The sequence below is a fragment of the Salminus brasiliensis genome, chromosome 17, assembly GCF_030463535.1.
Source record: "Salminus brasiliensis chromosome 17, fSalBra1.hap2, whole genome shotgun sequence".
Taxonomy (NCBI): Eukaryota; Metazoa; Chordata; class Actinopteri; order Characiformes; family Bryconidae; genus Salminus; species Salminus brasiliensis.
The window spans coordinates 1,248,911-1,263,542 of NC_132894.1; the positions used below are offsets into that span (position 1 = coordinate 1,248,911).

Consider the following 14,632-nt stretch of genomic DNA (forward strand, 5'->3'; position numbering starts at 1 on the left):
GAATACAATCAAATCCTCACAGCAATGTCCCTCCAAAATCTAGTAAAAAGCCTTCTTCCCTGGACAGCAGAGATACAGTTACTCCAACAAAAGCAGGTTTATCATTTTTTAATATTCTTGATTTCAGAATAAGCGATGAATAGGCAGTCCCAATGTCCCAATACTCTTGTCCATTTAGGTATTTCTATTGGTGTTATTAAGTGGTTTTAGTTCCACAGGTATGTCTTGGGTCATTTTTCTGAACAATGTCCAGTCATGTAATGCAACAACATGCAACATTTATATTATTCATAATACATTCTCTCAGAATAGAGAATAGAGAGTACGTCCCCCAATGTCCATTTAAGCCAAATAGGGAGTGAGTCAACCTGAACTACTTTCTGAGTGAGCTACAACACAGCTCAGCCAGTCAGAACAGAGGTAATTCTACAAGCAGGCCTAAGAGGAAAAAAATAAAATAAAATAAAGGACATCTCTCATGATGACCCCTTTAAGTCAGGAAATATAAGCACACTATTGCCCACTAATGTCTTTATAAACGGCCAACAGTGTGTGGAATCTCACCTTTTGGTGTGTCCTCATTAAGTGCTTGAAAAGCAGGTGTATTAGGGTTCCACGTTCCAGTGATCACGTAGGCCTTCCCATCTGCGCTCTTCCCCATGGACTCCTACATGCAACAATAATCACAGCCACCCGTCAGGGGTTTAGCACAAACCTCGCCAAGCTTAACTCTGATAAAGTAAACCAATTACAGCGCTCCGTTTAACAATGAGTGAAATATAAAGAACAGAGTATTTCCTTCAGCTGTGCTTTATACGTTCTATACCTTCTGCTTTACTTTTGTATTTGTTGACAGCAAGATAGTTACTCATCTTCCAGGTGACTCTGACCTCAGTATTTTCCTAACTGGGGCTTTAAATGAATGCTTTGGCTTTGAATTTTCCACCAGTTGATCAGCCAAGACACTAGAATTGTCAGCCAAATAATTTACATAAACACTTCTCTCAACTAGCTCAAACTGCACCCAGGTCTTAATTAAGACCTTTAGTGCACAGTATGATTTACTATGGACTATTAAAACAATATATAAAAGGTGTAGGCATATGCACCCTACATCACATTCATAATGTTCATACACTTTTACAAATATATGCCTTTAGTGGGAAAAATTAAATCATAGTGCTCATGTGTGTATGCAAACAGGAGGCTGGAACAACACTAAATAGCTAAAACAGTTGTGACCAGTGTTTTAAAGGGCATAGTGAGTGTATAGTGAGCGTGTGGGCATAGTGAGTGTATAGTGAGAATGTGGGCATAGGGAGTGTATAGTGAGAATGTGGGCATAGGGAGTGTATAGTGAGAATGTGGGCATAGTGAGCGTGTGGACATAGTGAGTGTATAGTGAGCGTGTGGGCATAGTGAGTGTATAGTGAGCGTGTGGGCATAGTGAGTGTATAGTGAGTGTATAGTGAACGTGTGGGCATAGTGAGTGTATATTGCGTGTATAGTGAGCGTGTGGGCGTAGTGAGCGTATAGTGAGCGTGTGGGCATAGGGAGTGTATAGTGAGCGTGTGGGCATAGTGAGTGTGTGGGCATAGTGAGTGTATAGTGAGAATGTGGGCATAGGGAGTGTATAGTGAGAATGTGGGCATAGTGAGCGTGTGGACATAGTGAGTGTATAGTGAGCGTGTGGACATAGTGAGTGTATAGTGAGCGTGTGGGCATAGTGAGTGTATAGTGAGTGTATAGTGAACGTGTGGGCATAGTGAGTGTATATTGAGTGTATAGTGAGCGTGTGGGCGTAGTGAGCGTATAGTGAGGGTGTGGGCATAGTAAATGTATAGTGAGTGTGTGGGCATAGTGAGTGTATAGTGAGAATGTGGGCATAGTAAGCGTGTGGACATAGTGAGTGTATAGTGAGAATGTGGGCATAGGGAGTGTATAGTGAGTGTATAGTGAGCGTGTGGGCATAGTGAGTATATAGTGAGAATGTGGGCCTATTGAGCGTGTGGGCATAGTGAGTGTATAGTAAGTGTATAGTGAGCGTGTGGGCATAGTGAGTGTATAGTAAGTGTATAGTGAGCGTGTGGGCATAGTGAGTGTATAGTAAGTGTATAGTGAGCGTGTGGGCATACTGAGTGTATATTGAGTGTATAGTGAGCGTGTGGGCATAGTGAGTGTATAGTGAGAATGTGGGCATAGTAAGCTTGTGGGCATAGTGAGTGTATATTGAGTGTATAGTGAGCGTGTGGGCATAGTGAATGTATAGTGAGCGTGTGGGCATAGTGAATGTATAGTGAGCGTGTGGGCATAGTGAATGTATATTGAGTGTATAGTGAGCGTGTGGGCATCGTGAGTGTATAGTGAGTGTATAGTGAGAATGTGGGCATAGTGAGTGTGTGGGCATCGTGAGCGTGTGGGCATCGTGAGCGTATACTGAGAATGTGGGCATAGTAAGCGTGTGGGCATAGTGAGTGTATAGTGAGAATGTGGGCATAGGGAGTGTATAGTGAGTGTATAGAGAGCGTGTGGGCATAGTGAACGTGTGGGCATAGTGAGTGTATATTGAGTGTATAGTGAGCGTGTGGGCATAGTGAGTGTATATTAAATGTATAGTGAACGTGTGGGCATAGTGAGTGTATATTGAGTGTATAGTGAGCGTGTGGGCATAGTGAGTGTATATTGAGTGTATAGTGAGCGTGTGGGCATCGTGAGTGTATATTGAGTGTATAGTGAGCGTGTGGGCATCGTGAGTGTGTGGGCATAGTGAGCGTATAGTGAGTGTATAGTGAGCGTGTGGGCATAGTGAGTGTATAGTGAGTGTATAGTGAGTGTGTGGGCATAGTGAGAGTGTGGGTATAGTGAATGTATAGTGAGCGTGTGATCATAGTGAGTGTATAGTGAGTGTATAGTGAGCGTGTGGGCATAGTGAGTGTAGAGTGAGTGAGTGTGTGGGCATAGTGAGTGTATAGAGAGTGAGTGTGTGGGCATAGTGAGTGTATAGAGAGTGAGTGTGTGGGCATGGTGAGTGTAGAGTGTGTGAGTGTGTGGGTATAGTGAGTGTATAGAGAGTGAGTGTGTGGGCATAGTGAGTGTATAGTGAGTGTATAGTGAGTGTGTGGGCATAGTGAGTGTAGAGTGAGTGAGTGTGTGGGCATAGTGAGTGTATAGAGAGTGAGTGTGTGGGCATAGTGAGTGTATAGAGAGTGAGTGTGTGGGCATGGTGAGTGTAGAGTGTGTGAGTGTGTGGGTATAGTGAGTGTATAGAGAGTGAGTGTGTGGGCATAGTGAGTGTATAGTGAGTGTATAGTGAGTGTGTGGGCATAGTGAGAGTGTGGGTATAGTGAATGTATAGTGAGCGTGTGATCATAGTGAGTGTATAGTGAGTGTATAGTGAGCGTGTGGGCATAGTGAGTGTAGAGTGAGTGAGTGTGTGGGCATGGTGAGTGTATAGAGAGTGAGTGTGTGGGCATGGTGAGTGTAGAGTGTGTGAGTGTGTGGGTATAGTGAGTGTATAGTGAGTGAGTGTGTGGGCATAGTGAGTGTATAGTGAGTGAGTGTGTGGGCATAGTGAGTGTATAGTGAGTGAGTGTGTGGGCATAGTGAGTGTATAGTGAGTGAGTGTGTGGGCATAGTGAGTGTATAGTGAGTGAGTGTGAGCATAGTGAGTGTATAGTGAGTGAGTGTGTGGGTATAGTGAGTGTATAGTGAGTGAGTGTGTGGGCATAGTGAGTGTAGAGTGAGTGAGTGAGTGTGTGGGCATAGTGAGTGTATAGTGAGTGAGTGTGTGGGCATAGTGAGTGTATAGTGAGTGAGTGTGTGAGCATAGTGAGTGTATAGTGAGTGAGTGTGTGAGCATAGTGAGTGTATAGTGAGTGAGTGTGTGGGCATAGTGAGTGTATAGTGAGTGAGTGTGTGAGCATAGTGAGTGTAGAGTGAGTGAGTGTGTGAGCATAGTGAGTGTATAGAGAGTGAGTGTGTGGGCATGGTGAGTGTATAGAGAGTGAGTGTGTGGGCATGGTGAGTGTATAGTGAGTGTGTGTGTGGGTATGGTGAGTGTAGAGTGAGTGAGTGTGTGGGCATAGTGAGTGTATAGTGAGTGAGTGTGTGGGCATAGTGAGTGTATAGTGAGTGAGTGTGTGGGTATAGTGAGTGTATAGTGAGTGAGTGTGTGGGCATAGTGAGTGTATAGTGAGTGAGTGTGTGGGCATAGTGAGTGTATAGAGAGTGAGTGTGTGGGCATGGTGAGTGTATAGAGAGTGAGTGTGTGGGCATGGTGAGTGTATAGTGAGTGTGTGTGTGGGTATAGTGAGTGTAGAGTGAGTGAGTGTGTGGGCATAGTGAGTGTATAGTGAGTGAGTGTGTGGGCATAGTGAGTGTATAGTGAGTGAGTGTGTGGGCATAGTGAGTGTATAGTGAGTGAGTGTGTGAGCATAGTGAGTGTATAGTGAGTGAGTGTGTGGGCATAGTGAGTGTATAGTGAGTGAGTGTGTGGGCATAGTGAGTGTAGAGTGTGTGAGTGTGTGGGCATAGTGAGTGTATAGTGAGTGAGTGTGTGAGCATAGTGAGTGTATAGTGAGTGAGTGTGTGAGCATAGTGAGTGTATAGTGAGTGAGTGTGTGGGCATAGTGAGTGTATAGTGAGTGAGTGTGTGGGTATAGTGAGTGTATAGTGAGTGAGTGTGTGGGCATAGTGAGTGTATAGTGAGTGAGTGTGTGGGCATAGTGAGTGTAGAGTGTGTGAGTGTGTGGGCATAGTGAGTGTATAGTGAGTGAGTGTGTGAGCATAGTGAGTGTATAGTGAGTGAGTGTGTGGGCATAGTGAGTGTATAGTGAGTGAGTGTGTGGGTATAGTGAGTGTATAGTGAGTGAGTGTGTGGGCATAGTGAGTGTATAGTGAGTGAGTGTGTGGGCATAGTGAGTGTAGAGTGTGTGAGTGTGTGGGCATAGTGAGTGTATAGTGAGTGAGTGTGTGGGCATAGTGAGTGTATGGGCATGTATTCACAGATATGATTTGAGTGACCGTGGCTTTCTAGTGTTTGTTAGCTACACTGGCCCCATAACTCCAGCACTAAAGTCAAGAAGCTCAATTTGGGCACCACACATGCCTTGGCTGATCAATTACATCTTGGGTAAGTGGAAAATTGTGTCAATTTGCTTTTCAATTTGATTTTCCACCGAACCATTCCTTCAGCAGTAAGAGATATGTTGAGCTGTAACGAGCAGTGAAGCCTGAAATAGACGCAGAGTTTTGTAATTTCATTCTTTCATATTGATTTATAAGAGGGAAAGGCTGCATTTTCTCCCCTCATTAATCCCAGAGAATACAACTGTAGCTCATTAAACTACACTGCTAATTGTTTTGCTTCTGAATGTGCTAGCCTCCTGTGCCAAAGTTGCTCAAGGGAAGTATGTAAAAATATGATCCTAATGAATAATAAAAATACTTTATTTCCATGTCTTGGACCTATAAATAGCAGACGAGGAATGACATTAAAAACAGTGTTGCAGCATTAGAAAATAAGAGGCAATCAGTGCAATATTTATACAATAATTATTAACTTATGTTATTGAACAGTTGTATGTACTGACTGGATTAGATTTTGATTTGAATACGTAATAAAGTAAATTAGGAGACAACAGATGAGGAAAGGGGGCTAATAAAGTTCTATTTTCTATTTATATTTTATGTGCATAGAAACATTTTACAAATGGGTATGTGTATATATACACACATTGTTTTATAAATCGTACTGTTTCATGTGACCAGACAGTCATCATAGAGAACTGATGGCAGAAATCTGGGAGGTTTCTCACCATGTCTAAGAGGTGCATATCACTATTCCGAACCTTCTGTCCAGGACTGAGCAACATGCCAAAACATCTGAAACAAAATGATCAGAAAAGTTAGGGTCATCTGTCAAATCCAAGCCTCTATTACATAATTAAAGTAGTTATCTGTACAATCACAGAATTTTGGAAATGAGGACTTCACTGCAGGTCAGCAATAAGAGAGGAAAGCTCAGCTGCTGTTACTTGAGTGCCACCATGTGCCTGTTGATGGTAGTACACTTAACACATCAGAATGAAACATACATATTTATTTTCCTTTGATAGAAGTAAAAAAATAAGCCAGCTGTGGTCTTCACAGGTGTTTATAGCATGTGATTTGACTAAAGATATCAGCTAGATCCACTAGACTGAGACTGGTTTCTGCAGCTGGTTTTAGGAGGTACTTCTAGTTTCGTGACTTTACAAAAATAGTTTTGGAGCCTCCTTACAAAACTGATGTGGGCAGTAATGTGTAAATTGTGTGTTCGTGGCTGTAAACTCTATATGAGCTTCAGAATCATGTTGATGCTCCACTGACTGTAACAGGGAGCACAGCGTCTGTATTCAGTGTCAGGGTCACTCTGGGCTCGGCAAGCCAGCAACTGTACTATGTAACTCTGGAGAAGCGGGCAGGACGCTTGCTTGTCTAGAAATGCATGTGTAAAGCATGTCTTTTAGGAGTGGCTCTAAACACTGTTTTCTCCAGGTAAGTTTGAGTATCCATGAGCAATATGAGCTGATAGATTCACACAAGCGAGCAAAACACACCCAGTGGACAGTGCACTTGTGCCCAAAGCTGTGGGTAGCCATCGCTGTGGCACCTGGGGAGTGGACAAGGTTAAGGGCCCAACAGTGGCAGCTGCATAGCCTGGGTACTGAAACCCACAACCCTGTCATTAATAGTCCAGTGCTTTAACCGCTGAGCCACCAATTAGTGGGTAAGTTTATGCTGAGGAACATATTTTAGTTTCAACTTGGGCAGTCTGGCAGTCAGTCCTGCATGCCAAATTCAGTGGGGTACCACCTTACTATATGACTTTTAAAAAATGCAACCTATAACATGAAACACTAAATAATGACAACATTATTTACTAATATTCTTAGTGCTCTTACGCCAGTCTCATTTACACTGAATCATTTCCATAAACTAGTACTCTAAGTGAGGCACAACACAGCCCAGCCAGTCAGAACAGAGATGATTTACATACTAAGCAAGTAATAACTTTGCCAAAACAGTACTGCTGTCTCCTTATAAAGCTGACTGCGCCATTAATATGTGTAATAAGATTTTACTCTGACCCTCTGACTTAAATATTAGCTAAATAAAAAGTGGAAGTGCCTTTAAGTGGCTGAATAACTGTAATACTGCAACTAAGTCAACAATAAAGTGTGTGCTTGTACTGACGTCTCACCTCTCTATACCCAGTTCCTTGTTCGAGATCTGCTGCACAGTGACCACCACCTTTTTCTGCACACCCTGCCGAAGCTTGAAGTAGTACTTGTCCCTGTCTTTAGGGACGGGGCTGCCGGAAGGAGAGAAATACAACAATATGTAAAGAGATTGGTCACAAAAATGCAAACAAATAAAACTGTCACACTTCAGAAGAACAGTGCTGACAGAAGTAAGAGCAGGGGGAATTTTATAAAAGTTGAAGTGAAAGCAGATATAAATACATTTGGAAAGTCTTTAGAAACAGGTGTGAACAGGTGGCACCTTGTCTTTATTATGAATGATTATTATTATTATTATTATTATTATTATTATTATTGTTGTTGTAATCATTCATAATAATAATAATAATAATAATAATAATATGAATATTATGAATGATAAACATAATAATAATAATAATAATAATAATAATAATAACAATAGAAGTGTTGTTATTCTTCTTCTTCTTAATATTGACACAAAATTGAGGAAAACACTGATCTTAACATTTAAGTTTCCATAAATTTAAAGAGAGACGATCATCAGACCACTTCTGACCTGAAGTTGCCTTTGCTGTCATCCTCTCGCACCTCCAAGGAAACCGTAAAAGTGAAAATATCACTGTCGGGGGACTGAGGCAGAGATGAGTCACGAGCATCTGTAGCAGCTTTGGATGAACGTTTAAAGGCCGTGGAGAAGCTGTACAGAATTCGGCTCACCTGCACAGAACAAAAGAAACACAGGTTATGAGAGATGCTCTTTTCCGTTCTCTGGGGCTGCTCACATCCTTCCTTTTTTACCTCTTTGCTTCTAATTAATTATTATAAACAATCTGTAAAAGACCTGATCCTGGTTTTCAAATCGGTCAATATCACAAAAGGGTGGGAAGCTACTCCTCAGGTAAATGCCATTTCATACCCAGGAACACTGATGCTGCTCTCAATGCAGCTCCTGCTTCTGGAGATACACCAACCTGAGATTAGTGGCAGTAGTGAACTAGCACACTTACTGCAGCTAATCAAATGTTCAAGAGCGTCGTTGTAGGTACTGTCTGTGAGGAGGGTATAGGGGGTGTAAATCTTTGACCTCAGTTTAATTGAATTATTTTATGACCTTGGTTTATTTTATTTTTTTTTTTTTATTATTATTATTATTAATACATCTGTACATATTTTATTCTTTTTTTTTTTTAGTTTTTGATCCTTAAATTGTATACATTCTTTCCTTTGTTTTTATGCTTATTGTTTTATGTGAGCAGAAAGTTATCAAAGCATTTCACTTCTAGCTGTACTGTGTATCAGTGTAGAATTATGTAAGTGACTTTGGGCCCTATCTTACACCTTGCACAAGGTGCGTCACGATGCTCACTGCTATCTTACACCCTGCCAACAGTCTATTTCCACGCCTTCCACCTGCACCGTCTGAACAGCAACGGTGCTTGCAAATATATCAGGAAAATATCTGGCGTATTGCTATCTTGGCAATTGAAACACAGGTGCGCCACTGACCGAAAACAACCCAGGAAGACAGTCAGATGTTCGTTGCTATCTTGGCAGTAAATTGCGCACCCAACGCTGCGTACACCCCCACTTGTTACACAGAAGTGCACAAACCCATAGCGCCAGTTATGCAAACTTTTACATCAACAATAAACAGAAACAAAATAAAATAACATTATCTTAGAGGCGAGGCACTCCACCGCTTTAGCAAGCCTTCCCAAACCGTCACTGAAATAGCAATCCACCAAAGTCAGACTGCCCCTGGCTCTTAAAGGGAATGGTGAGTGACATGCTGATTGGTTTATTGCATGTTACGCCCAAAACACACGAAATTATTAATTAAGAGACTTATTACATGCCGGTCTGAGCTGTAAAAGAGCCGTACGAAAGCAAATCAGACGCCCTAAATCAAGCTGCGCGGTGACGGTTGACGGCTCGCCTAAGGTTCGCTAAAATAGGGCCCTTTAATTTGATTGAATTAACGGTATGGTGGCATGCTTGCGAAATTATCGAGATACAAGTACATTATTTTGGTTTGATTCAGCTCTTAAAAAGTCAAAAAAGGTCAAGTTCCAATTCCACAATTGATGTTATACACCAGTCAGACATTACATTAAACCGCTGACTGGTAAAGTGAACAACATTGATTATCTGGTCACAATGGCTCCCGTCAAAGGGGGGGATCACAACACTAAACGTGACATTTTGAAGCTCTTCAGGTACTCATACGAACAGACAAACTAAGTCACTCACAGCCTCTTTGATATGGCAGGAGAAGACGTGAATCTGGAAGTCCTCTGAGCTGCGGTAGCTTTCAGTGAAGGAGAAGCAGTCACTTTCTAATGAACCCTCCTTCCCTCGGGCACAAAACAGCACTTTATAGATTGGGAAGGAGGCAATCTCTGTGCCAGTGGCCTGGTCAACAATCCTGGAGTAAAACACACACACACACAGACAAAGAAAGTGATTTTACCAAACTGCAAGCAAGTACTATATATATCTCCCACAGAAATGTCTGCTGCAGTAGTTACTGCCAGTCCGAGTTCATTTGGAGATGTTGTAGTCAGAGCTTTACAAAAAGAAAACAGATTTGAGCAGAATTGAAAAATAAACAGATTCTGTGAAGTCTAATTTAAGACTAACTCTAGGTATTCTCACATCACTGTGTTTAGTATTTACCCTTTATACACATATACACACATATGACAACAGGACACTCAAAAACCCCACATCCCTGCTCTAATCTCCAATGTGGTTTGTGTTCTGAACATTTCTAAATAGCACTATTGTCTGTAAATCAGCACACATCACAGCACTCACTTCCCAAGTAGTAAAGACTCAACACTGGAAGTGACAGATCAGGCCTGAATTTGAGTTCAGTGAGATGATGGCTGAGACAATTAATGAGAAAAAGTGTACAACTAGGATATAAGCATTACCAAACATAGCCAGGTAAACATTAACATATCTGACTGTACTAAATAATAACAGTAATAATAATAATAATACACTTACAGGAAATAAATAATGTGTAAATATATAGTTTTTCTTGAATGTAATTATTTTTACTGCATATATATTGCTAATTTATCTACTTTTTGTAACTGAGTCCCTTGCTATTCCTTTGCTGCTGTGACACTGTGAATTTCCCCACTGTGGGACTAATAAAGAATGATCTTTAATTAGTAGTAGTAGTACTAGTAGTAATAGTAATAATAATAATAATAATAATAATAATAAATAATAGACAGACAAATCAACGTTAAAACAAGATCAGTGTTTGTCTGACCTTACACAGCCGTCGGGGCCGTTGGGTACATGGAGAGTGACGGGGATGGGGCTGGGACTCTCAGCCCGCAGGGTGGCCATGGCTTTCTGGGCCTCAACCTCACTGCGTGGGGCCTTCACCCAGGTACAGCCCAGGTAAGACAGTTTACTGAACTGAACGCTGTCCTCCTCTGGAAAGACTGGAGTGCCCACAGTCCCCGCTGTGGCTTCTGAAGAAAAAAAACATGCATGTAAAACATTATTTTATGTGAAATTAGATCTTTAATAATAAAGATGCTATTCTTTAATAATACTCATAGTCCTACAAACTTAATGATTTAGCCATAGGTCTCCCACAAACACAATACACAAAGTAATTTGCTGATAAAAGGTGCGTTTGAACGAGAGGGATACAATCACACAATTACACAGCAGGCGAGCAGTTGCACATCACACTATGGTCAGTTTTGAAGTGTATTAATTGCAGCAACAAAAAAAAACAACCACATGCTGTTAATAACTGAACCCATTAGTATATTAATAACATATGATCTTTCACAGCACTAATACTAACTACATGCTTCTGTCCAGACATTCTTCCAGGTAGGTGCATTTTCAGTGATTCCACTGAGTGTTGCTTCTGAGAGGAAGTTTCAGGAAGGGAGACAGGAAGCGAGCATAACCTTTAATCACTCGACACTTTCAAAAGCAACAACAGGAACAAGTCACAATAGGAAGAGAGCCAGCAGCCATTTCTGACACTTCCTCTGCCACAAGAACTCCAAATATGCAGCACATTCAAACCTCATCACTACAGCTCCTTGCCTCGCGTGAGCAGAAGTGTAGTGAATATGGACGTCCACTGGAGAGAGTCTGAATTAGGGCTGCAACAATCAGTCAACAAAGTAAAGAGGATGAAGAGGATTATGGAAAAAAGCAGAGGGTAACTAATCTGATCCATGACTGCGGATTTTACTGTTTATAATTCTACCCTAGTTAAGGGCTTGTGACTGTTTTATTAAATGGTTAATAAACACAAGTGAAGGTAAACACACACATAAACACACACAGTCTCATTAATAATCAGTTCTAACACATAAATAAAATAATCTACAGTGAGCTGCTGCTTCCAAACACGCCCCACATCCCGCCATAGTGATTAATCTGATCTTACTGTGGGTTCTCCATCAGCTTCAGCAGAGCAATTTAACCCCAACAGGATCTTATAATCACCTAATCAGTTAAATACACATATGAAGAGACTGAATTCACATTCTAAGCTTAAACAATATTGTTGACCTTCATATGTACAGATCAGCATTGTTGCACATGTATGATGTACTTTATACTTTGCAATAAGAGCTTTTTCTGTGTTTATTAGTGTTAATAACTAATTAATATAATTAAACTTCTTATGTACCTTATTTATTTATTTATCTATATATGCTGTATTTATTGTACAGTCTGCACTGGTTACTTATTGCACTTTTGGTTAGATGCTAAACTAAATTTCGTTGCCTTGTACTTGTATAATGACAAAATCTAATCTAATCTAAATCTGAGATGAAGGAACATACAACTATGATTAGTGAGTAATTAAATTAATAAAATTAAAATTAATTAATATAATTCATTAAGTTATTAACATATATTTGCTAAAGCTGACAGGTAGAACACTGACTGATGGAGAACCCACAGTAAGATCAGGAACCAGCAGCATCTGAGCTGTAACAGTATGCTAACGTGGCTGTTTGGAGAGCAACAGGTCACTGTTTGCCTTCTTATTTGTGTGTTAGAGCTGATTACTAATGACTTTTAAGATGTAAACGAGCTAACAAATGACCATTAATATACCACTGTAAACCATCTGTAAACTCTTTGGAAGAGTAATCATGTTTGAAAGTGTTGCTCCTGCTTGGTTTATGTGTATGAGAAGAGTAGTTCACTCTTCACTGTTTTGCTGGGCTAGAAGGAGGAACATGCATAACGGCTGAATGTTCAGATTTACTGAATAACACTTCCTAGTGTCGTCAATTATAGAAACGCAGCCCTAGTCTGAATATATAAAGGGCACCATAAACATCTTCAGTTCCTCTCGTTCTCCGTGTGATACCACTGCAGAACATACCACTAGATGTTGTAGTCAGCACCAGGCTAGGAGGTCGTTTCTGTGGCCCGGGTGCTGTGGTGGTTCCAGGGTCATGAGCGCTCTCACTGGCCTCCTCTGGCATCCCTCTCCTGTCTTCTTTCCCCAGCTCATCCTCCAGCACCTCCTCCATTGCCCTTTCCAGCTGCTCACTTCCGTTCCAGGACATCTGAGAGCACAAGACAGACTGTCAAACAGCTTGCTAAGGCACATTTTTCCCCCGGCCGTATGGAAGCAGTGATGGAAGTAAAGGAGCTGGCTGTCATCCTCATGCTTTGGTGCTTGTCGAACGCGGAACAGCAGCTGAAATGTACGATAAGGTGGAACCCAAACAGGACTTTAGATATAACACATGCAGAACAGAACACTGGGGAATGCACAGGGAATATGAGCAATATAACTTTTCTTAAAATTTCAAACTCCAAACCACGTGCGGAGCTCAGAAACACAGCCCAAGAGTTAGGGCACAATATAGACTATGACTAGCACAAGGCTCAGGGGATGACTTTACAGAAGGAGATCTTTAATATAAATACTAAATATGCAGAAATAAGGTCCCAAGTACAGAAGGCTAGACTAAGTATAAAAATATTAGACTAAGATCATCTAAAATAATGTGCGCCAAAAAAAAAAAAAAAGGAGAAAGAGCAGTAATTCCCACATTATCTACAGTCATCTACAGTGAAAATGTTAGGACACCCCATTAAAACCCTGTCTTTTTTAAAATATAAAAAATCTAGACATTTCATTTCACCAATACTGAGAGACTATGGTAATATAACTAAACACATACAGCTGAGTAAATGTCTTTTAAATAATGTGTAAGATAATCCTTTATTAAAATGTAATTAACAGTATGTAATAACTGTGATAAACTATACTACTGTCATTTTAAGACAAACAACATTACTGTTAATTTATGGCACTGATATAATGATACTATAATAGCATAATAATGCCATCACTCCTTTTTAAAGAGCAATGAACCTTTGATAATTAAGGATATATAGACATTGGAATTAGAATATAAAACATTGCAAAAAAATAAATAAACATAACTATAAACATATAAAGCATGAATCAAATAAAATCAGTGTTTTTAAACAAATGTGACATGCTGGCTCATTTACACTAATGGCCTCTGCTCATTACTTCAGAGTTTAGACTCTCTGCCCAAGCCCAAACCAATGCCCGACCTGAACTCGGGCTGGGCCGGGCCGAGACTTTCCACTACTTTCCTTATGTGGAAATGAAGGTTTTTATATTCTTAAACCCTGTTAAATTATATTAGAGTAGAGGAAAGCCATTCAGACATCATTCTTGTAGCCTATTTTGCCGATGTTTAGGCCTGTGATCACTGTTCGCATTGTTGGGGTTTTAATAAGAGGCCTGAGCTTCTTCCGTGCTGCACTGTTCATTAACATCATTCTGAACAGATTTCTATCATTCAAACAACTCAGACTCGTATTTAAAAAGGTCAGTTTTAACAGTCTATTTATTAAATAAATGTCGGTTTTATGAAGCGTAATTCATGAAGCGTACGGGGCGGGACGGGTAGGGCTCGGACTGTATGTGCACGGGCTCGGTTAGGGTCAGGCCCGATCTAAGCTCTACTTCTACTACTACTAGAGGCTGCTAGAGGAAGTACCTTGAGCCTGGGCCGACCTTCTGAGCTAGACGGAGAGCCCTCGGCTCCAGGCTGCACCAGCACAAACTCCTCACTGGTGACTGTGGACACGGATTCAGTGGAGCCGCTCACTTTGCCCAGAGAGGAGCGGTCATCCATGACAGCCAGGGACAGTCCGCCCTACCGGCACACCTCTGCTGCAGACCTGCAAACATATACATGAACTATTAACATATGAAACACAAATCCCCGAAAATCCCCCTTACCTAATGATGAAAGGCTGCAAATAACCCGTTTCCCATGCACGCCCACCTCTTCATTACAGCTGAC

The 14,632-nt window shown here is 41.0% G+C and overlaps 1 protein-coding gene across 4 annotated transcripts in view; it reads right to left on the minus strand.

The window, feature by feature from the left end:
* Positions 1 to 14,632, minus strand: part of rabgap1l (RAB GTPase activating protein 1-like) — a 140,947-nt gene that overhangs the window by 117,859 nt on the left and 8,456 nt on the right. For all 4 annotated transcript variants that reach the window (XM_072659746.1, XM_072659747.1, XM_072659748.1 and 1 more), the window contains exons 2-9: positions 14,324 to 14,507; positions 12,658 to 12,844; positions 10,552 to 10,759; positions 9,516 to 9,690; positions 7,822 to 7,982; positions 7,244 to 7,354; positions 5,817 to 5,883; positions 565 to 667 (exon numbers count right to left, since the gene is read on the minus strand). In XM_072659746.1, the coding sequence (XP_072515847.1) occupies positions 565 to 667; positions 5,817 to 5,883; positions 7,244 to 7,354; positions 7,822 to 7,982; positions 9,516 to 9,690; positions 10,552 to 10,759; positions 12,658 to 12,844; positions 14,324 to 14,461 (1,150 nt within the window). In that variant the 5' untranslated portion in view covers positions 14,462 to 14,507. The remainder of the gene's footprint in view (positions 1 to 564; positions 668 to 5,816; positions 5,884 to 7,243; positions 7,355 to 7,821; positions 7,983 to 9,515; positions 9,691 to 10,551; positions 10,760 to 12,657; positions 12,845 to 14,323; positions 14,508 to 14,632) is intronic.